At 40.9% G+C, this 24,547-nt stretch overlaps 1 protein-coding gene across 1 annotated transcript in view; it reads right to left on the reverse strand.

Moving 5' to 3' along the window:
• Nucleotides 1–4,107: 4,107 nt before the first annotated feature.
• The window catches only part of LOC128839233 (endoplasmic reticulum aminopeptidase 2-like), a 40,128-nt gene continuing 19,688 nt past the window's right edge, over nucleotides 4,108–24,547 (reverse strand). The window contains exons 9-19 of the mRNA XM_054032040.1: nucleotides 23,628–23,759; nucleotides 21,340–21,408; nucleotides 20,078–20,253; nucleotides 19,242–19,321; nucleotides 17,796–17,979; nucleotides 13,942–14,098; nucleotides 12,920–13,104; nucleotides 9,620–9,781; nucleotides 8,510–8,650; nucleotides 7,566–7,647; nucleotides 4,108–6,623 (exon numbers count right to left, since the gene is read on the reverse strand). Of these exons, the coding sequence (XP_053888015.1) occupies nucleotides 6,480–6,623; nucleotides 7,566–7,647; nucleotides 8,510–8,650; nucleotides 9,620–9,781; nucleotides 12,920–13,104; nucleotides 13,942–14,098; nucleotides 17,796–17,979; nucleotides 19,242–19,321; nucleotides 20,078–20,253; nucleotides 21,340–21,408; nucleotides 23,628–23,759 (1,512 nt within the window). The 3' untranslated portion in view covers nucleotides 4,108–6,479. The remainder of the gene's footprint in view (nucleotides 6,624–7,565; nucleotides 7,648–8,509; nucleotides 8,651–9,619; nucleotides 9,782–12,919; nucleotides 13,105–13,941; nucleotides 14,099–17,795; nucleotides 17,980–19,241; nucleotides 19,322–20,077; nucleotides 20,254–21,339; nucleotides 21,409–23,627; nucleotides 23,760–24,547) is intronic.

Genomic DNA, 24,547 nt, shown 5'->3' on the forward strand with positions numbered 1-24,547 from the left:
CCCCACCCCGCAAGGAAATAGCTAAAGGTGAACAAAGAGATCAGGTTTCAGAGTAGCAGCCGTGTTAGTCTGTATCCGCAAAAAGAAGAACAGGAGTACTAGTGGCACCTTAGAGACTAACAAATTTATTAGAGCATAAGCTTTCGTGGACTACAGCCCACTTCTTTGGATGCAAAGAGATCAGGTGACCTCCTAGCCCAGGAAAGAGACAAAGCCGAGAGAAGGAGGGGCTGGAGGGGGTTTGAGAGTTGGAGCTACCTGGGGACTAGGAGTGAGGGCAGACGTGGGTGTCTGGCTCTCTGAACTTCATAATGGACCCGGCCGAGGGGTCCCGTTCGCAGCTGTACCTACAAGCTCTGTTTTAGACCGTGTTCCTGTCATCTAATAAACCTCTGTTTTACTGGCTGGCTGAGAGTCATGTCTGACTGCGAAGTGGGAGGGTGCAGAACCCTTTGGCTTCCCCAGGATCCCGCCTGGGCGGACTCACTGTGGGAAGCGCAGAGAGGGGCATATGCTGAATGCTCCCAGGAGAGACCCAGGAGGTGAAGCTGTGTGAGCTTCTTGCCCTGAAGACAGTCTGCTCCAAGGGAGAGGAGGCTCCCCAAAGTCCTGACTGGCTTTGTGGGGAGCAGTTCCAGAGCATCGCCTGGGGATTCCGTGACAACAAGTAAGGGGGCAGATCCTCAGCAAATGTAAACTGGTGTAGTGCCACTGAAGTCAAAAGAGCTATGCCAATTTGGAGGATGTGGCCTAGTGATGTAAAATCAAGGGCTTAAATACAATGCTTATTACATTGGTGATTAACATTCTGAAATGATTCTTAAAAACATTGTACACTTTTTTTTCTTTGGCAAGTGTATCACAATAAGGAAATAAAAACTAGGTTGATGTAATTGTAAACGGGGACTCATTATCAAGTGGGTGTGTTTCTAATAGGGTCCCGCAGGGATGAGTTCTTGACTCTATACTATTTAACATTTATTTATCACTGAGCTGGAAGAAAACATAAAACAATCAATGATGGTTTGCTGATGACAAAAATTGAAGGAGCAGTAAATAATGAAGATGACAGGTCCTGATCCAGAGTGATGTGAATTGTTTGGTAAGCTGGGCACAAGCAGGGGAATCTCGAGTAGGAAAAGAGAGGTTATTTTACATCTATATTTGGCACAGGTGCGACGAACTGTGGGAATACTGTGTCCAGTTCTGGTGCCCACAGCTCAAGAAGGATTGTTGATAAATTGGAGACGGTTCAGAGAAGAGCCACAAGAATGATTAAAGTATCAGAGGGGTAGCCGTGTTAGTCTGGATCTGTAAAAGCAGCAAAGAGTCCTGGGGCACCTTATAGACTAACAGACGTATAGGAGCATGAGCTTTCGTGGGTGAATATCCACTTCTTCGGATGCATGCATGCACATCATGCTCCTATACGTCTGTTAGTCTATAAGGTGCCACAGGATTCTTTGCTGCTTTTAAAGAATGATTAAAGGATTAGAAAACATTCCTTATAGTGATGAACTCAAATAGCTTAACAAAGTTTAACAAAGAGAAGGTTAAAGGGTCTATGGGTATCTACATGGGGAACAAATATTTAATAATGGGCCCTTCAAACTAGCAGAGAAAGGTATAACAGGATCCAATGGCTGGAAGTTAAAGCTAGACAAATTCAGCCTGGAAATAAGGTGTGAATTTTTGATGAGAGTAATTAACCAAGGGTCATGGTGGATTCTCCATCACTGACAATTTTTAAATCAAGATTGGATTTTTTCTAAGAAACATGCTCCAGGAATCATTTTGGGGACATTCTGTGGCTTGTGCTGTGCAGGAGGTTGGACTGGATAAACAGAGTGGTCCTTTGTGGCTTTGTAATCTTTGAATAAGAGAAGAAAAGAAAAACAGACTAATAAAACTGACCAACCCTGGATGCTCTGTGTTGACATTCTAGACTTTTGTTTTCTCAGACATCTGTTCTTCCCTTCTCTTTGTCTGCTTGAGACCTATTTCACCACTCCCAGCATTTATGAAAAGTTCTTGTTATACTGTGTGCCTCAATCTTATAGGACCTATCACTGTGAGAGGTGCTAAGATGCATCAGGAGCATCAGGAATGTTTGCTGCTTAGAACCATCTTGTAGGAAGGAGCCAAAGGCAGAGGATCTTTGGGACAGTTTCTTGAAGGAAGCTGAAATCACCTGACTTACATTGCCATTGCTTCTTAGCTTAAGCATGTCCCAGCTGTTCTAACCCAGCTATAGTTTATGGGGGAAATACAAATAGGAAGAATTTTAAACTAATCGAACCAATCAAGCAGAGTGTCCCCTCCACTCTTTTATATTGGTACTGCATTGTATTTCACCAGTACTATCATTTTTTATTAAATATGTGCATGTACTTTAAGAAGAGTGCTATTTTATTGTGGCTTTCGATACTGAATTCATTTTAATTAGGATGTACTTTGGGAGGCTGGGAGAGGCCATAGAAACATTATTAATTGTTTGTTGAAGCTGGTTTACCCAGGAAAAATGGCCCAATGGTTTTGCACTAGCTTAGGCCATGGGAGACTCAGGTTCAAGTCCCTGCTCTGTCACAGGCTTCCTGCATAACCTTGGGCAAGTCACTTAGCCACTTTATGTCTCAGGACAATTATAGTACTTCCTTATCTCACAGGGGTGTTGTGAGGTGCTCAGACACTACAGTAATGGGAGGATGGAAATACCCGAAACAGAATAAATAGCTTTGGGTGCCTATAAAGAACAAAAAGGAATTGTTTAGCCTTAACTAGTGCAGCATGTGACATTAGTAAGAAGTGATGCAGCATATATGCAAAGTTGCAGGAAAGAGATCTTTTACAGAGCATGCATAGAGTCTAGCATTATGTGCTGAGAGTCCTGTGTTTGGTAGCAGCTTGGCCCTGCTTGCACGCTTGAGCCCCCAGGTGACATACCGCATTAGGTTCCTCCTGGAACCTCACCATCTTTCTCCATTTGCACTCATCATATTACCCAGCAAGTGATTCGATGGTTGTCTCATGCAGTGGTTGAAATACCATAGTGCAACTCAGAGTATCATTAGGACCTAGGGAAAGTAAATGCTGATGCTTTCTCTCTCTCTCGAGTTGTTTTATTCCACACAGTAGCACAAGCATTAAGACAAGTGATATGGTGGCTAATAAGTTGTTTTTAAAAATGGAAGCACTGAGATTTTATTTTTGGTAATTGTTTTTTGTTGATAATACTTTGACAGCTTTATTGTTCATGATAGCAAGTGCCAATGTGTGAATTGTTTAGTTCATCAGACCTTTTCCTGTGTAATTACCACTGGAAAAAAGTGCATCTTTAAATGGATGAACATATTAAAGTTTGTGTGTAACCTTTCATATAAAAAGTTAAAAAACAGGATCTCTACGTTCACGATTTATTGATATCAGCAAACATGGATTTATGATGATATTGATCATCATTTTATATCAAGCTCTTGGTGAAGATAATGCTTCACAGGCAAAAAAAGACAAAGTATATGCTCCAACAGGCTCACAATTTAATAATAGACTCAAATGACTACTAAATGATAGCACACGATCGTGGGTGGCATTGGTATGTAGCAGCCCACCCACTCGGCTGGAGTAGGAGCAGCCACTCCCACCAGCTAGTTCTGCTGCAAATTACTGAGAGAAGCTTCATAATCTTTAGCATCCCCATGTTAGGAGAGAGGTTCCATAAACCCCATTGTGTGATTCCTAGGCGGAAAAGCAGCAGTTTAGGAGAAAGATGAGGGGGCACTCAAGGGAATGGGATGGGCTAGGTTTCCCATCTGTTGAACATGGTATTTGTGAACTTTTGTGAGCACAGGCTAAGGTTTGTAAGTACCTCAAAACGTACACACGAGGCTAAGTGTAAGTGGGTTTGAGAATCAATGAGATTATTTCACACAGCTCTACTCATCTGCTCTCCTTCCAGTTGCTGCACATATGAGCATTAACAGTTTCCAGATTTTGTTAAGTATGCCAGGAGGAAAGATTTTTTTTCTGTTAGCCAATGATGGTGTGTCAGGAGTAATAGAATTTGAGAGTCTAAGGCAAATTAGGGAAAAACCACAGGCAAGCTGAAAGCATTGGAATTTGGCTTTATTTCAGGTCTCCTCCTTCATCACTCTCCTTTGCAGGAAACAGGGTGACAACAGTCAATAGCGAAACACAGGGTAGAAATACAGTATCATCAGAACAAAGTCTCATTGGCTGATTGGTGATTCTGTGTGTAAAAGATGTGCCTAGCAACTTTTGAGAGCTAATTCATCTTTTTGTGGATGTCACATTTAGGATAGTAAATTTAAACTACAGAATATGTGTAGGCTCTATTTACTATATCTAGAAAGGCCAGTAATGATGTAAATTAGACGACTGATGAAACATGACATAAAACGTATGTCATTCCCACATCAAGCCTATATATCTTGCCTAGTCTCAGACATGAAGGCGATGATGCAACAAGACTAAGTGTACGCAAATGTAATGCTGTCAGTGAACTCCATCTTGTTTTGAACCGGAGATCCTCATATCTTCTCCAATTTATGTTATTCTACAAATTGGACTGGTAGGATGATATAACATGGAAAGGCTGTGCAGTGTGAAATGAATAAAGCAATGGACAAACATTAATTCAGTGGTGATGGGCCACTGTCAGTAACTATTACTATAATATACTATTTCACTAGACAAACTGACAATGATCAAAATGAGACTGATTGGGGACAGCTTCCCACAAGCAAAGAGTGCATTTCACTGGGTGGGAGAAGCTAATTGACGATATTCCATGCTTCCCTGCCCCACATCCCAGCGGTGTTGTGAAGTTTAATTCATTAGAATTTGTAACTCTTTCAGATTCCCAAATGGAAGAACAAATATTACCATTAGTGAATATAGAATGTGGCAAACACAAGCTGTTTTAGGAAAAGAAGTAACAGCCCAATGCTCAAATGCTGCTGTGACGGATTAACAATACTTATTAACCGTAAAACAGCCCAGAGACCCCAATCAGGATCAGGGCCCCATTATGCTGGGTATTATTTATACATACAGGCATTCCCTGCCCCCAAAGCTGACTTTATTGTGCGCTCTGGAGCCTGAGGCACCTTGTGAAAACTAGGTATATAATGTCTCAAGTTGGGCACACAAATTGAGGTACATAATATCAGTGGCCACTTCTGAAAATCTGGCTGCATGTGTAAAGAAATCTGGTATTTCTTTGTGTATGACAGAAAGGTATCTAACAACAAAGGCAACAGATTATGCTTTTACAACAGTAAAACTGAGTTCATTCACAATTAAAATCTTTTAAACAATGCATTCATTTGTTGCAATTTTATAAATAAATTGCCACAAGTACACTTCACCATAAACCCCAGCCTCTTAGGAAAAGGACCCTTTGTTAGTAAAATACTTTTAAAGCAATGTATTAGTCAGAAGCTGTCCAAAGTACTACACTACTTGTCTGAAGTACCACACTACTTACTCTTGAACTCCAAGGTTTGCTTTTGATGCTTTTATATTGTTTGCTAACAGGCTATAAGAAAAATGGAAGGAGAAAAAAACCACACCTTTAGCACAGTTCATTTCGGCTATTCAGGCTGTGCAGAAAAAGAGAATTCAAGCAAAGAAGCTAGGGAGAAAATTGCCCTCTCATCTTAGGAATGAGCTGAATTGATAGCACGTGTAGAAGAAGAACTACACTGTTTTCCCCAGAAGATACTCTATTAATATTAATTATAGAAGTAGCACCTCCAGGCTCCAACTGAGATGAGCGCCCCATTGTGCTAGGCACTGCACAGACATACAGGGAAGACAGTCCTGGCTGGAAGAGTTTACAATCTAAATAGACAAGAGAGACATGAGATTGGGGCAGGGTAAGGGCACACACATGATGCAACTAGTCCAAAGTCTTGCAGCAGGTCATTAGTAGACTCACAAATAGAACTCCAGTCTCTGAATTCCTGGTCAAGCATATTAGCCACTAGACTATGCTGCCTCTCTGTCTGGAGCAAGTGTCTTGTTTGTTCTAAATTCCTCACCCTTTCTGATTAGATAATTCAACCTAAACCTAACAAGAGAGGAACTATTAGTAAGTGGGTTATTCATGTCTCTTGTGGCCAGAAACCATAAAAAAACAAAATAATAATTCCAGCAAACAGTAAGACAAAAAGGCATGGAAAAATTATGTACTTTACCTTTGTGCCCATGTACCTATCAGAGGGGTATTTACAGCATTACATTGTGACAAATTATTGGAACAGTTCACAGACTTCACAATAGTTCCTCTTTCCTTAGCCAGTTCTGGATCAGTAAAAAAACTTTTTGTACATAATTGAGGTTGTTAACATATCTATATTGTGCGATGGATGGCAAACTCCCCAAATATGCATCACCACAGTGGGGAGTGAAAGGGAACAGTTAATCAAACTGAAATCCTCTCTGCTTTGCAGTGTGGTTTAAAGATTATTTAGCAGCCAGTTCCTTAGACTGTTGAGATTCCTTTTCAGCCATCTAATATTTTTTGTTATAGTTTCCAGCACAACTTCAGTGATTTTTAGCTGTGATCCTTGGTCCTTCAGAGACCTATAGAAGTGTTTCACCTAGAAGACAGGATAATCATTAATGCCTTGGGGGTTATTTTTTGGAGAAATGTCGGGTTAATTTCTGTCTGCATTTAAACACCTGCTGGAATTAATCATCCTGATGGTGGTTCCCTCAAAACTCAGGTGACATGCACTATGCTTTGCCACAAATCCTCTCCCACCTTCAGCCAAGTACCCTCCAAAGAATAAAAATTGTTAATACTAAAAATAAAACAGATATATATGTCTATTAAAAATGAACTGAAATATATTGACCATTCACCACCCTGACCACTTGATACCCTTCCTTCAACCACGCAGAGCCCCACTGGCTTTGGCAGGGCTTTGCTTGGGCACAGGAACTCAGATGGTCCTTCCTATTAGAATTGAGGCCATGGATTGGATGTTATATCCTTCCTCTCCCTCCTCTCCCCACACCTACCCTTCATCCATTTATTGCTGCTGTTTTTTAAGATAGTCTTTGTAGCAAGGAGTATACAATGCCCTCCCACATGCCTGTGCAGCAACCTCAAGCATTGGCTCCTTAATCATATATGTGCTTATGCAATGAACTGAACATTTTCCCCACATGAAACTAAAATATATAGACTACAATACTGGCAATTACATGAATAGCCAAAGAATAAATCTCTTCCAGTATGCACAGAAAAGAAATGTGTATAATACAACAAGAGATCTAACACTTTTTCTGGACACTAAAATGTAACACACATAATATATGCAAGTCTCATCGATAAGTTACTTTGGAATGAATGCTAACATTTTTGTCAAGCTATTAAATGGATTTTCAACTTTAACGTAACTTTCCTTTTCATCATTGTAACACTGAAAGAGCACTTTCTCATGAGGGCTGTTCTGGGCAGTTAAGCATTTTTATTTGTTAGCTTAAGAAATATGAGACTATAAATTACCAATAAGTATTAATACAAAGTCACAAACCTCTTCTAGCTTGTCTTCGGAGGAAAAGCGAGATGTAGTGCCAACAATAATAGTTCTTATAGAAAAAGAGGCTAATTCAAACCTGTAAACAAGGAAGAAAAACTATACAGTAATATAAACAATATACCAATATCTGAACTGCACCTTGTATCAGTACTGAATTTCTTTACTAGTCTCTTTCTAGTATGTGAATATTTTTTATTTAAAGAACCGGATATGTTCATGGAGGATAGGTCCCCATCGATGACTATTAGCCAAAATTATCAGGGACGTAACCCCATGCTCAGGCCAACCTTAAACCTCTGACTAACAGAAGTCAGGAGTGGAAGACAGGGATGGGTGACTCCATAACTGCCCTGTTCTGTATGTTCTTAATGAAGCTCTGGTACGGGCCACTGTCAGAGACAGGACACTAGGCAAGATGGACCTGATCTGACCCAGTATGCCAGAATCTTTGTTCTTAAGAAGTTACACTATCAAATTAAAAAATATTTTATAAACATATATTCTTAGCCATATGGATTTATAGCCACTGTAGACTATCAAACTGAAAGCATTTTCTATTGTCTAATTTGCTTTTCAGTATTTATATTGTTTGAACTTCTCTCCATTTCTCCAAGAGGGACAATAAAAATAGACTAGTTCTAGCAGCACGGTGCAAGCATGGATCCTGTACCCCATCTTGAAGTGCAGGGTACGTGCTTCCTCTCTAATGAAGAAAGACAAACACTCCTGTGCTCATTAAATTGTCCCCGGGACCTTCAGGGTTACTTCTTTAGATCAAGTGGTAGGAGCTAGTGCTTTTGGGGCCCACTTCCATAAATGTACCATATATAAAAAATAAGGTAAGTGTCTTCTCTAGTGGAATAAATTATCCCTCTTTACACTCTTACTTGTCAGGATTTGCCACCAATGGTGGCTAAAGTGGATACGCAAATACCAACTTTTTAAGAAGTTTGTTCCAGTTTTTTCTGACAAAATTCCAAGCAAGCCCCTGTCCCTCTGGATTTCTGGCAATAGCATGAAGAAGAGCTGCTAGATCCTGAGTCTTGATAACCTCACCTTCCATGCCCAGCTCAATTAACCTGTAAAAATTAAAACAGATCAGTAGCTTCAGCTTGTTTCTACTCAGCTTCTAGGAGGTACTACTAGACCACTACTTAATGCACATTTCCTTTTGATATTCAAACATGGGGACTAAATATAAAATTGGAGTATGGAAAATAATGTGCAGGATGACAGTTCAGTGCTTTAAATATTAATTTTCAAGTTAACTAAGTGGTGCTACTACAACTTTTTCACATTATAGGAATAACTGTATCACTGACTTGTAGGTAATTGATTTCAATAGGGGCTTCTGCATAAAACCTAACATAGTAGGGCCCAGAATCATCTCATGAAATGAGGTTCTTCTATTTTGTAAGAGGACTGTTCGTTGCTCAGTAACTTCCAGCTCAAATCTTCTCAATTAACAAAGTAAAATGATTTATTTGAATTGCCAGCCCTGCAAACCCAGCGTGGTATCTGAAAATCCTGGTGGAGTCTTTTTGGCTATTCATCCACACTAAACATTCTGCATTCTGTAATTTTGTTGATGATATACAAGCCAGAATAGAATCCAGCTCGCTCTGCTGGAGCAGTATTGGCTCTGGAATGCTAACAAACACTTGTTTTAGTCACTATGTACTCAGACCTGACTGAATACAAACAGGAAACACATCTCTTAACTGAGAACAATTCTTACATGGTCACTTTTCAGAACACAACTACACTTCAAAGGATTTGAATTTCTTTGTTGCATGTACTGTATACATAGTATCTCAACAGCTTCTTTCTAATGGCCTTTCATGTATCATCAACCTCAGGCCAAGATCCTTAGAGTAGCATCTCATCAATAATTATTTAGGAAAGTGATGAAGTAAATAAAAAAAAATACAGTTCCAAATTTTCAATGTGTTTCCCACTGCTGTTGAGATTCTCACGATTCCATAGTGCATTGGTGAAGGAACTTGGTATTGTTTCGTATTTAATAATTGAGCAAAGACAATTCTTACTTTGTCAGTTTTTCACAGTCCCTGCTGGTTGTCAAAGCATAGAGGATTTTGTTCTTTTCTGCACCTGACATCGAGAGACTATACTGCTTCAGTAGATAATTCCACCCTGCTGTTGTCTGTGCTCCAACTGAGTAGACTGTCTTCAGAACATCCGCTGGAAGGCTGTGGCATCAAACAAAGAAAGGGAAAGAGAAGGAGGATCAAATGACTTTTTTAGCCCTGTGTAGCTCTTTCTACTTTCTGTCTACACAGATGTACAATATTCCAAGAGTTATATGCCAAGAGTCATATGCCAAGTTTGTTTACAATTTATTTTTCCTAATGCTCTCCCATAAAGTTACACTGAAGGACATGGTAATGGTCAATTTTAGGGCTGTGCAGCATTTTCTGCAATTTTTTTTCCTGCCCATTTTCATGTCCCTGAAATTTCACAAGAAAATAATTTGGTTACAAAAACGTGCAAAATCAGAAATGTTAACGTTACCATCTTAAAACAATTTTGGCTAGTTTTTTTCTGAAAGATTGAAAAGATTTTTCACGAAAGCGGGCCAGTTTAGAATTTATAAAAAAGTTAGGAAATGTTTAGAATTTGGAGCATTTTATATTATATTGTGAATATTTCACACATCTTTAGTCAAGACCTGTTTCCACCTAGAATAACACTCCAGAAAGCAGAAATGCACTTTTCACCTTTTCTGTGAATCTATGTATTACCAGGAAATAGCTAGCCTGGAAGGATTCTAGTGATTTTGGACATTGATATGAGTTCAAGTAGGATAAGACAAGTGACCTGGTGAATTAGAAATCCCCTTGTCTGGAAGTCTACTCAATACTCAAGAAGTCACTGGTCAGCACAGATGATATCACCAGCTACCCTGTCCCTAGTCTCTCCTTCTTGGGAAGATTATGGTGAGCCAACTGTGACATTCACTGACGGTGTGACTTTGAGTGGCTGTAATTAGTACATGGGATAGAACTTTTGGGCTCCCAGGCCTGTGCTTAGCACACTAGACCACACTCTAGGGAAGAACAGTACTGCAGTCCTTTGGATGGATGGCAGAGCAGTGAACTGACCTATAAACAGATTAGGAGACTTGCATCATTCAGCAGGAACTGGAAATGCTACAGTGCACTTGTACTATTAAAAGGCAATGAGTTGTAGAGTCAGGGTGTGGAAAAGGTCAATGAAAGCATTTTGTTTCCTGGTACTGTATATCTTGCACAAGCACCAGAAGTAAAGAGAGGAAATATTTGCGCATAATTACAAAATAAAGCACAGGGGAGACTGGAAAGTGAACCAGTCTGATAACTAATTGAGGTTCAAGAGACCAAGGAGAAAATAAATCCCATTACTGCTTGTTCACCCAACTCTGATGTTGTGAGATATCATTACAGTACACATGGAGCAGCTGGGGCAAAACAGACTATTCCAAAGCACATAATGTAACTAAATGTTAAACAAGCTATCAATTTATCCACCCACCCTCCCAATAATCTTGCAAAAATCTATTTGCCCACCAACCCAAGGAAAGTTACTTCTTTGGATGGGCAAATAAAATATTAATAGTGTTTTCATGATCACCAGTCATCGTTGTGCAGACTAGGGGTGTGGAAGTAATTTTCTGCCTGGGCTGGTAAATGTCATGACAATTTTGTAAGGCATGTATTTATGGTATTTCTAGCATATTCATCAGCAGAATAAACCACAACTGTAAAAAGTGTATTATTTCTGTGTTTAGCTGAGTAGGAAAGGAAAGAAAGACAAGCACTAAATGATACCTTTAACTGGATTAAGATAGGAACACAAAACTGTTGGTGGTAGATGTGTATATTTTGTATCACCTCTTTAGGTTACTCCAGTCAAATGTGTCCCCTATGGCTTATCCATTTTTAATATCCAGCAATGAAGCAAGTGACAGTGGATATCCTTATGAATCAAAAAATCTACATTTACAACTTCTTATAGTGTATGGTGCTCACCTACGGTGGTGTTGGGGGCTGTACAGTACCTGGCTAGTTAGATTTAGTAGTTATATTCACCATGGTACCATGCCTGTGGAATTTTTTTGTCCCACCTACTGCAGTAAAGTCAAGCATGGTAAGAAAAAGATTGTATTCAGCCCCAGGTGCAAGAGGGGATAGGAAGAATTCATGATGAGCCTCTCACTTGCACATCCACGCAGGAGTTGGGAACAATGGTAGACCTTGCACTCATTCAAACTTCTGAATGCAGGAGACTAGTGCCACTGCCAGAACTTTGTTCTCCAAAGTGGGTAAGAAGGGGTTGGGGTCATGGCCCAACACACCCTCTGCTGTGTCCAAAGGAACTAGGAGGGCTAAACTTCGTACAGTGCACTCTCATAAAGGGTGCTGCAGTGGATCCCTTCCCTGGAGCGCCTCAGACACAGTGCCTCCTAGAGTTACTAATGTGGTGCACCTCTGTCCTTCCACCAGTGCAGGACTGACCCGAAGAGTCACAGCCGAGCCCTAAACTTTGATTTTCTTTTAGCTATGGATACATGGCTCTTTCAAGTCAGGACAAACAAATAATCCAGAGGCCCAGACTGCACTGAAAAAGCAGGAGAGAAAGCACAGCGAGCTAAGTCAGTAGAAAGGAGCAAGCAGCTGAAAAGTAATTCATATTAACTAACTTATTTGTTGATACTATATTGTAAGTCTCACACACACATACTAGAGCAGGGATCTCAAATTCAAATCACCGTGAGGGCCACCTGAAGACTAGTACATTGGCCCGAGGGCCACATCACTGAAACCTTTTTATACAAAAGCCCCTGCCCTGCTCCCGCTCCCACTCTACCCCTTCCATGAGGCCCGCCTCTTCCGCCCCCATTCCAACCCCTTCCCCAAATCCCCGCCTCGGCCCCGTCTCTTCTCCACCTCCTCCCCTAAGCGCGCCGCGTCCCCACTCCTTCCCCCCTCCCTCCTGGAAAGTCCTAAGCGCCGCCAAACAGCTATTTGATGGCGGGAAGCGCTGGGAGGTAGGCAGAGGAGTGGGGACACGGCGCGCTCGGGGTTGAGGTGAGCTTGGCTGCTGGTGGAGTCGGCGCCTATGGCGGGCTGCAGGAAATAACTCTGCGGGCCTCATGCAGCCCATGTGCCGCGTGTTTGAGACCCCTGTACTAGAGGAAAAGATTATTCGGTATGTTTTTTCCCATTCTAGATTACAAAAAAGTTTCCTATTCCAACTTTCCTGTAAAACCTTTGCTAGAAAAGCAAACTAAACCCCAGTACAGGATGCCTAAATGAAAAGGAATGTTAGAAAGCAGGTAAGCCATTTACTTTAACGTCCCACCAGATCCCATCCACTTGCTGAAAAGCTTGTCTGCCTTCTGGATACAGGGAGGATATTGTAGGTCACACGCAAGCCCGAGGAGATCAGAACGAAGCATTCTGTCAGAGACTGAGCCCTCATCGCTCCACGTTTGCCTGTCAATCACCAGCTTAAAATGCTGCAGGATGTACCTCTGCAGAGAGAACAGATCACAGTTAGGCCCTAGTGCCACAATCTATGTAGTGCTGTGTAAAAGTATATAAATCTGCTTTTCAACAGTTACCCAGCTGTACTCCACTCATTACAGCTCTAGTATTCAGAAGTCAAACTCAAATCTGCTATGGTATCTACTCCAAAACACTGTTTTGTAACAAAGCATGTCCACAGGGCATCCGCAGCTAAGCTAGCTGTGATCACATTCAAAAACATCTGATAAGTGCAGTTCTGCTTAACTTAACACAACATAGGTGGCAACGATCAGGTTTTTAAATGGGCCTTTATGCAGAGTGAATAGGAACACTGTGTCTCCCTCCCACACAAAGGTCAGAGATTATTTATGTATTGGCCCCAAGGATCTTACAGTCTATATTGACTTAACATTGGCGGGGGCTAAAGAAGGGAGAGGAAAGCAAGGAGAGCTTTCCTGTGCTTATTAGCCAGGTGGCCCCAGTGCCACTGGAATGCAAGCCCTGATGCCACGCTACTCACTCTGCAGCAGCAAACTCATGGGGTAACTCCAACAACATGAGTAAGGCCAACTCGCAATGGAGCAGCAGAAACCACAGCCATGGGCCATTAGTGCATGAGTTGATAATGTGCAAACAACAAGAGAGTGGAATGTGGTGTTTTAGAGCTTGGCTAGTTTATAAATAGAATCCTTCAGGAATTTGAGGATTTTTTCCTTCTCTTTTTCTTTCAAGAGGAGAAGGAGGACACTTTCTAAATACTAACTGAGCATTCGTTCCATGTGTCCCAATTCCTTACAAATAACATTTAATTACAATTTTTTTTTTTCAAATTAAAAATGGACCTTAAGGTTTTCTGTGACATCAGAAATATTTCTTCTCTCCATCATGTGGTAGAACATTTCCAGGTAGCCCAAGCCTTGCAGAAGTACTACGTTACTGGATTCATGTCGTAGATATCGTGTCAGATCAAGGGCTGTGTCCAGCGATAACCTTCCTGCACTGAAGAAAAAAAATATACGCAAGCTCAAAATGTGCACGTTTGATAGTTTTGTACTTCTCAGCACTTTGTCTCTGTCTCACTTTGCCCTGTCAAAAGAACTAAGGATTGTAAACCAGGTGTGCTGGGCCATATTCCCAGTCCTGCTGCTGACTAAGGACCTGATCCACTGCCCACTTAAGTCAATGGAAGTCTTTGACTTCAATGGACATTAATGAAGTACTATGTTACCTTAGGCAAATCACTTAATCCAAGTTTGTGTGTGAGTTTTGTATATTCATCATGAGGATAATTACTGTAAGACTTTTGGGACCAGAGTCGTTTTTCTCTCATTTTTGGAGCTCTACAAACATAACAATAAAACTTGCCTGTCTCACAGGGTGTTCTGAGGATTAATGGATGACTGATTGAAGTGCTTTGAGTAAAAGACAATACAGAAATAGCCATTTTTATTAACTGGTCTCATGGATAGCAGGCACGACTGCCTGACCTAGTTTTCAGTGCTCTGTCGTTTGCTTTGTGCCATACATCCTGTCTTTTGATGTAGAATCCATGTGGGCTACTCAAAAGAGAGTGTGAAATGTCATCTTCAGTTATTTGGTTCAGATAAACCACAACAGGAGGTCAGATCATTGGTGAGCCCTACATATGTGAAGCAGATACCCTTTTATACGTTATCCACAATTCCTTAAAATTCTCCACACAAAAACCAATGTTATCCTGGGGATTCTCTATGGAGTCAAGAACAACAACCCATCCATCATCATGGGTCGCCACTTTCCCCTGTCAAAGTCTTGCATTCTCTCTTCACATGCTGTGGCCCCATTACTCTACCTAGAATTCTAGAGGGCGAACAGTCTTCTCTGATCGTCTTTAAACTACCCGCCAGGAGGTGCCCAAAGAACAAGAGAGAGTGAACAATTACAAAGAACTCAGCCAAAGCAGCATTTTGGAGTAGACACTATAGTAGGGTTTGAGCATGACTTCTGAAGACTGTAGCTGTAGTGAGTGGAGTACTCACTGACTGTTAGATTCACTAATGTTCATGGCTTCTTCTTCTTCAAAATATCAGAACTAATGGCTAAAAAAACTCTGTGACCAAGTGTGTCAGGCATTCTTCCACAATGCACCAAAGCAGACTGAGTTAGTTGGTACGGCCTTAGAAAGAACTTTCCAAATAATTAAGCCTGACAAAGGGATTATTATGTGAGCTCTTGTGACTCTGCTCCAAGTATAATTCTGCACTTTGCCAAGAAAAGATGTCATGTTCATGAAGTTCTGCAAACTCTGCTTTGCCCATTTAAATGGCAGAACAAAAAGGATCACTTCTCTACTATGACTTCAGGTGATGCATATCCTATCTCTAGCTATGTGTTTCAAGAATTAATGCATATTTTAGAACAGTGTTCTTAGTTCTACACATATTAGATAGTATCTTTACTTTAGATGTTTTATTAATTATATTTTCTTTTCTTGTCTAAAAGGCGATAGAGTCCTGCACTTTTGAAAGAAGTTATTGGAGCAAGAAGCAGCAAGAGCATGTACAGTATTTCATGTGACCATTATCTTGTATCTAGGTACATATATGGGCCTCATCACCCTAGTATCTGAGCACCTCCTGGTCATGAACAGATTTTATCCTCATAAAACACTGTGCCAATCCCCATTATGCAGATGAGGAACAGGGTAGAGTAAGTGACCTGCCCAAAGGCACACAGGAAATCTGTGGCAGGGCCAGGAATTGAACCTGGCTCTCCTACATCCCTGTCCAGAGCCTTATCCACTAGATCATCCCTCCAATCACAACATCTGTTGTGCCATTAGTTAGATGCTACTGTAGGAGTGACTTGCCAAAGGAGCCTCTCCATCTTCACCCACTATTTGAGGTGCAAAAGCCAAGAGTTGGGCACACAAAGCAGACAGTTGCAGAGGTAACTCTCCAGTTTCTGTGTGGAACTCCCACTGGAGCTCACTAAAAGGCAAGTGTTTGAGAGCGCAAACTTAAGCTCTGATCCTGCAATGAGCTCTGCAGGGGTGGACCCCTGCTCCTGCACCATTCTCATTACAGGATCAGGACTTAGAAGGCATTTTTTGAAAAGGTGGCCACTCTGCCCTACACACTGTGGGGGAAGAGGCAGACACAACAGCGGCCACTACTAAAAGAAAGCCGGGGACATGAATCTCTTGGGTAGGAGTTAGCATCTCGCTCAGTACAAAACGGACAGAGGAGGCCTGGATGAAATCTCATTGGGGCAAAACAGCATAATATAAAGATGATATTGGTAGTTTCCCTTTGCCTAGGATTATTACTTATTTTTTGTAACACTGTAGCAACTCGGAGCCCCAGTCATGGACCAGAACCCCATTGTGTTAGGCGCTACACAAACACAGAACAAAAAGATGGTCCCTGCCCCCAGAAAAGCTTAGAATCTGGTATTAGACAAGAGACAGCAGGTGGCTACAGCGAGATAGATGGGGGGGGGACACACATAAGAAAACAATTAGAAACTATCTGAGTTCTGCATATGTGCTCATCCAAATTTCTCGATTATGTAGGTCTCTTTGTACAAGGCAGCATTCCAACTCACAAGTAAAAGACTCATGGTCTCTGCTAACTTGAAGCGGAAGTGACCCTCCTCCGTGGATGTAACAAGTGCCACCTCACAAGCTGACTGGAGACACACTATTTAGTCATCACTCTAGCCCTGCTGCCCCAGTGGCTCAACACCACAACAATCCGTGAGTTCTGTGAGCTGTGTCCAAACTTGGGGAAATGAGGGGTGCCTTATCCAGCTCTCTCAAACCTCCTTATTGGCCGTCCTCCTTGGAAATGATTCAAGCAAGCATGTGCAATTAAAATAGTGCATGAAATTGACGGCTAACCTTTCTCTTAAATTAGTTTTCAAAGACAGAAACCTGCGGTCCAAAATATAGTTTCCAGGAGGGATGCACCATTTGATCTTTCCCAAGCAAAGTCTTCTAAGAAAATTAAAAAGAAAGAGGTGGCCTGTCTTTATGGGAAAGAGCAATGAGCCCAAACCATCCCCACATGCTGGTAATTGCCTTCAGTGAAATTAAGAGAAAGGTGATGAAGTGAAAGCCAAATAGTTTTTCCTCGACCTCTCTGTATATGGACTCTACAAACCTATGAGGAGGTCTGTTTTGTTCAAGGAGCATCAGCTTCAGGGTTATGCTTGACCTAGGGAAGCTGGGAAATGTTTACTCCTCTGCCCTTGCACAGTCTCTCTCACTATTAACTAAATATTTTGCTGCTCAAGGCAATCCTCCTTTCAGCCTGTAGGAGAGTCAGCGCTATGTTCAGGAAATGAGTTCTGTGTCTTTGGCTTCTGGATCCACATCACACAGAGAGATACTAAAAATTAAGTTTGAATGTCTCTGGCTCTCGCTCTCATGGTCCAGTTTTCAACAGGAGGTTGCCCTCATGCTAACAAAAAAATGACCCTGTGACTGGGCCTGAAAATACTGCCAAGGGCGTGTTCATAGTGGTGCAAACTGTTAATTAGACACCTGTGTAAATGTCTGAATATGCATTCATCCAATTTGCACACGATACAGCAGTAAATGCATGCACTGTAGCAGGTGCAGTTTATTCTTTTGTTTTGGCACACAGATCTTTGCTTCTTCCCTGTTAAAAATTGGTATTTTTTTCATCAGATTAAAATAGGAAAGGTTTGTTACCTGACCAGTTGAAATGCATTGTGGATCAAGTTCACTCGGTCCTTGTGGCTGAAAAGGGTGTGGTTCTGATCCAACAGTTTAATGATGTTGTCCCAGCCATTTCCTTCATAGTGCACAATGTAATAGCCATTCATGTCCACATTGAATTTCACCCAGGCGACCTCTCCCTCCAGTTCTAGTGTGTCTGAATGGGAGAGAGTCACATGGAAATTTTTTTCCCCTGCATATGAAAAATTAAAATGAAAGCATAGGCAAATATTACACCTGTCAGTGTCTTCACCTGGGGAACTGTGAGATTTACCGAGAAGACACCTGAAAATGGAATTAGAAAGTTATTTGCTAACCTGAAGTCCTCATACCAGAGAGTTTTTATTTTGGGGGCTTATCTACACAGTGCATTAGTCCACACCAGAGGGGTGTAAACTCTTGTATACACTGGCTTGTTGTGCATCAGCTGGCCTGAGGGGACCTGTTGGCTTGCACTAACAGTTCCCTAGTGCACATTAGTGTAGTCCATTTTCAAACATTAGGGAACTTTTAGTGCACCTCTCTAGTGCGCATTAAAATGTATACCCCTTCAATGCGGACTAGCACACCATGTAGACAAATAGTTTAGATTGAGAATATTTCAACAGGTTGAGAACCCAGTGGGATTTATGGGATTGGTAATGGGAGATAGGTCCTTTTTCCTCTCTTCTACTTTGCTGGATCAAATCCTGCTAGATCAACAGTTGTTGTCGTTTTGTAGCTATTTGACGGCTTATGTGAAATTGGCTGGTGTTCTCTCTCCATTTCTCAGCAAAGAGACCAGTGACTGAATAGATTTGGGAACAAACTAAGGTAACATAATCCCTCCAAGTCAGGGTACCTTGCACAGTAGCAGGCCAGAGGCAGTGTGGAAGAGTTTCCACTGCCAGTACAGGACCTTTCCCAAGCACTAAATGCTCTCTCAATCTTTTTTTATTTGTCTCTACCTGGAATCATTTCCCAATTTTGGCCATGATAATAGAAGTTAATATTTGTGTGTGTTATTTAGAAGAAACTCTTGGAATTAAATTCAGTTCTTAAAGTCATCTGTATGTTTTATTGACAATGTTAGCAGAAACTCCAGAACCCCACCACCCCTTCAACTGTATATATTAATCTTTAGAGTAACATACAGGTCTGCCCACTACAGTTTCTACGAGAGGACCAGAAATTCTCTCTGTCAGGAGCTGCATCTTGTCTCCCTCAGCTAGAGGCAAGGGCATGGAAAAGCAGGAAGGGGAAGTAATATAAAGAAGGGAACAAACAGGGCTCTACAGAGGGCCAACCCCTAACACATATCCTTAAAATTAATTTTATTTAGGAAATATATTTCTTTAAATTGATTAGTAAAGGTCAACCTGTTATACAGTTAAGGCAATCAATTTACTGATTACAAAACCAATGATCAGACTTCATTACCTGTTTTAGTTTTTAATATGTGTCTGTGAACAGTGTTGGAGCTGCTGGTGATGTATGTGAGTGGGATATGCCAAAAATACCTGGGAGATAAAAGAAAAAATACAATAAAGGAACACTTGCTTTCACAGAAGACGACTGATTTGCTTTACCTGTGTCTGACTAATCATAAACTGGCAAGCAATAGAGAATGAGACTGAGTGCTAGAAATGTTAACCTTGGTATAACTATGCAGAAGTCCACACCAGAAGTCCACTAACAGAGATACCCCTCTCAATGAAGGATCACTTCTCTATCCAGGTTTGAAATGGCATTCTACATGCATATAAGGGAAATCTGCATATTTTAAAATACTAGCATTTCAGTTCTCTCTCCCACTGGATATTAACCGTGTGATCCTCTCTTTTAGAAGGGTAGCCTCATCCTACCTCCACTACGGTACCAACCAAGAACACATTTCACTTTTCAGCTTCATCCTGTTCCTGTGGTTAAGTCCTCAACAGAGTCTCCCATTATATAAACTCCTGTTACATGTAGCCTCTTATGTAGTCCTACCCTGACAGTCAGCTGCTGATTTGCTCCACGCCAGTAGCCAGGAAAGTGGACATCCGCTGTCCATCCTTGCCAAGTCAGCAGGAACACTTGTACTATGCCTCGTTCACATACTTCATGTCATCTATTGATAAACTTACCTCCAGCCTAGCCTGACCTAAGTATATTAGATGGTAATAATGTAATATCAAGCTGCCAGAATATCAGGCACCTTTTCCTATACTGGAAATTGCAGCAACAGAACAAACACCACATTAGAATTACGAAATTAAGGTAAGTGTGGATACCTTGACTGCAGGTTAGCCCATTCAGGGTCTTCTTCAAAAACACCCTTAAGGAAGCGCTCCTGTCGCAATCTTAAGGTGTTTCCTTCAAATTTAACAAGAACCAGTGGGATCCCTTTCTGAAGTGTCCAAGTGTTCATCATCTCTTCGATCTCCATAAGTTTCCCCGTATGACTGAACTGAAATGACCACAGACAAACTATTTTTAGTGATGCACTTAAAAGTATCCCCCAAAAATAAATCTGTACACATTTGGGTTTTCAGGCCAGACAGCCAATGCTTGCAATCTGATAGACTCTGGTTTGAGTTTTGGTTCTGGGAGCTAACCAGGACCTTATGAGCAGCAAGTTTAAATGCCATTCAAGAAATCACAATGGTCCTCCCTGTGAGAGTGATGATTATGTACAAGACATTCATTTAACAAATAATGGCAACTACGGTAAAGCTTTTACACTGGGAAGCTGTTACAGTAAGAATGCCAGTACGGGTATTTACATACACGTACAAATTGTAAAGAGATCCTTAAGAAGCATAGGTTTCCCAGTCCATCTTCTCTGCCCCCAAAAGACAGTGTTTTGTTTTGTTTTTGGTAAATCTCCTGTATGTGTCACAAAGAATAATTGCATGCATAAGGCACAGAACTGGGAGACAGCAGAACTGTGTCCTGCTCCTGGATGTGCCATACACTTCCTGTGTGACTCTGGGCAAGTCACAATATACCTAGCAGCAAGTCGCAAATGGTCTAATTTTCAAAGGTGCTGAGCAAGGCCACTAACCAAAATCTGGACCAGATTCTTGGATGATTTGTGGCCAATCTGTGCTATTCCAGAATAAAAATGCATCATGCAATAACGTCATTCAGAAAAAGTCTGTGATTCAATTTATTGACCAATAACATGTGTCCAGCATGTGACATACGGTGGGATTTCTTTAGTTCAAAGCTATTCTTTTCTCCTAAATTTTGGCTTGGTTTGGTTTTTGAATTCACTCTTCCTCACTTCAAACTTATCTCTAGTGAGGAAAGCAAGTGAGATGCTCCACTGCTCTATAGTTTAAGTCCAGGGAGTGCATTTACTAAATGCAGCATATCTAGAACTACTTTCTCCAGAGCCTGAGTGCATCAAGTCAAGGGCAAGCTCAGCAGTTGCCAGTCTGAAGAACTGAGATGCAAGATTTGTTTTCTAAGCCCTAGAGTCAGCAGCAGGACATCGTGTCATATCATCACCTTGTCAGTCTAGTGTTTTATCTTCTAATAATTTACTTACTATGCTGCTAAGGGGCCTGGAAGCTGTATAGCAAAAGTTGCCAGAAGAGAAGTGACTTTCAGAGCAAGTCTGTAAAACATAAAAGAAAGGTGAATCCTGCACACTCGACATATTTTTAGAAATGTTTGTTTTTTTTAAAAAACCCAACAGTACAGCAAAAAGAGACCAATCAAATAATTTAGTAAATCTGAAGTTACAAACGCCACTCACAAAACAAAGGGCTACTAATGACAGACCCTCACCAGTGCTTCTTAATCTCTCATTTGAGCATATTCAATAGATATGTTTCTGCATAGATAAATTTAACAGTGACAGACAACATATACATTAAATTTTTCCAATGTTAAATACACAGTAGAATCCCTCTAGTCAGCACCCAAATAAATGGCATATCTGCTTAATTTGGAGGGTTGCCAGTGAACAAATTCATTGTGATGATGTTCGGTTGCGAATTAATGGATTAATGATACACCTTGGGCTAAAACGGTGGAGAGAATTAGGCCCATCATTGTGAAAGGTCCATTTGTCTGTTACATTTTGTCCTGTCTGAAAGATTGTTTGCCGCTGTTTACTGCTATGAACTGGTGTTTACGAGCATAAATGTATACTGTGCAGACTTTGGTTCATAGTATGCTCCTTCCCATTGAATTATGGCAGCTAAACAAATCAGTATTGCATTAATAGGGAGTTTAATTTTTTCAAATTATTATTATCAATTTTTTTTCAAATTATTCTGTTCAGCAATAAAGTAAAACTGTAAATAAGAGAGCACGAGAGAGAAATAGAAAGTAAGGTAACAGTACTTATGAATATAGCTCTGAGAAAAAAGGGAAGAAATTAAATATGAAGATGTTTGATTCACCACTGTATTTTTGCAGTTTTAAACCAGTATAAACCCATTTAAAATTACCATGTACAATTAAATAGATTGTTGAGTTACACACCACTGAAAAACTTTTTTGGAGTAATGCAGTGAATCAGGCCCCAGATGGCAGAAGAATGTACTTATATGATAGGGACACATTTTCAACAGATCTCAAAACAATAGACTGCAAGTTTTGCAGGTGCACTAATTTTCATACAAACCCCCTATATGCATGAAAATTGTTTAAGTAGGTGTAATGGTGTGACTGCAGTAGTGACCCCTTGTGGATGTTCTGGGTGCCCTGATGCAGCTGCGTGTCTCCTGGCGGGGAGGATGAAGTCTCTATCTCCAGAGTCCACAGAGGCAGCCCCACCCCAAAATGTTCTACAACACAAAAGCAAACATAACTGACTACTGGGCCATCCCCCAGTGTTCCAGTTGTGGGAGAGGCATTCGGCCCTTTCCTTCAGGCTTGGTTCCCAAACTGTTTCTGCTCTGAGCATGATGACTCCTTGGGGTCTTGCTGTTCCTCCCCAGTGGCATTACAGAGACAGGCCTGCTAGCCAGAGCAGTCACAAGTGAAGCTGCCTTTCTGGCCAGTCAGTCCCGGACTGCACCAGGCTCTCTCCTTTTATTCCTTCTCCAGGTGTGGCACTGGCTGCAGGTATAGCGGGGTGGGGCTAGCTGGGCCCAAAGTCTCTCCGTAACCCCGTCTCTGCTGGTGTGAGACACTCTTCCCCATCACAGCAGGCATCTGCCATTCTGATTGGTACATGCAATTGTAGGGTTTGTGAGCAAATTTTACATATGTATTTGCATGAGACAGGTGAAAATTTGGTCCGTAATTCAATGCTTTGTATGTTACCCAGCATGAGCAATTCCTGTGAGCCTGTGATAATTGAGATTATCACTTTTCCATTTCCATGCGTGCCTGTGTTGCTGTATTACAGTTTCATACTACTCATGTCAGCACCCACTCGTAAAGGAAATTTTGACCCCAGATCCACATGATCTATAAGTATATGCGTAACTTTAAGCATTGTGAAATCAGCGAGACTTTTTGTGGGCTTAAAGCTAAGCATGAGCTTTGCTGGATTGGGGCTAGGGTGGTGAAAGATACTGAGAGAGTTGTAGGCATAGGTCCCATTCTTGCAATGAGCGTCACGTGGAGGAACTCCTGAGCCTGCATGGAGTTCATGTACTGGGCCATTTATTTTGAATGTGCTGGGGGTTTTTTAGCTCAGATAGGATAATCCTGGTTATTTTAATGTAGTTTTGGTGAAGGCAACTGAAAAAAAAATAGTATGCAGTATAATCACTAATATATTCCTCTATTAATTGCATATAAAATCTAAATTCCCTATTTGCAACTAGTGTATACATGGATATAATACAATATATTTCAACAAAGGACAGAACTTGCATTGGCCATGCTGTTCCACAAGTCATTATTCTTTGCATTCCTATAGCTGTACTTCTTCAAGTAGTGAATTATTCCTCTCTGGAACACCGCCTCAGATAGGAAATCTTGGAGCATCTTCAAAATACAAGCTCCCTAAAACAAAAAAGTAGCAAGTATTCAAACAAATAGTTTTACATTACATTCTTATGCTCACGTGTTGTTTAGCCAGTGATGGTTAAACTGAGAGCTTAAAGTGTATTGCAAATGCAGTATGAATAAAACAATTGCTTCAGCAACATGTACTGAATGTTTTCATTAGCCAGGTGAAAATGGGTATTCAAGACATGATGCCCAAAGACACACTGGCTGGCTCGCTGAACCATTCTGAACTGTCACAGCTACCATGGAGACCTGTTGGACTCTAGAGGTCAGGTCATTGGTATTCTTTAGCATAGCATAAATATTTTGAAATGTATTTGTAATATTATCATATTATAACTTTTGCCAGTGTCGGATTTCAGTGCTGTCATATAATGTGAAAGGATATCCCACATATCCCAAAGAAAGTGGAATTTTCCCTATGGATAATAACCAAGTTCTGTAATTTTGTATCCAACAGTGGATTCTACAGACAGAAAACTGCAAAAAGCTAGAGGTCATTAATGACAACATTTCAGTACGAGCAAATGGATTCTTGTTATTTGCAGACATATTCATTGACTCCAGATTTTAGACAAAAGAACAGTTATATTACAATAATGGGCACACAAGTTCTTCCTCCTGCATCTGTACACAGCCATATTGACTCTGGTTTATCTTTAAGGTTGTTCTACAATGATATAACTAATAAAACTTGGCACTTCATTATGCTTTTCATTTGAAAGACCTCAGAACTCTTTATGAAATGTAATTAATTAATGTTAGTACTAAAGACTGTGCAT

Source organism: Malaclemys terrapin, chromosome 6, assembly GCF_027887155.1.
Source record: "Malaclemys terrapin pileata isolate rMalTer1 chromosome 6, rMalTer1.hap1, whole genome shotgun sequence".
Lineage (NCBI taxonomy): Eukaryota > Metazoa > Chordata > Testudines > Emydidae > Malaclemys > Malaclemys terrapin.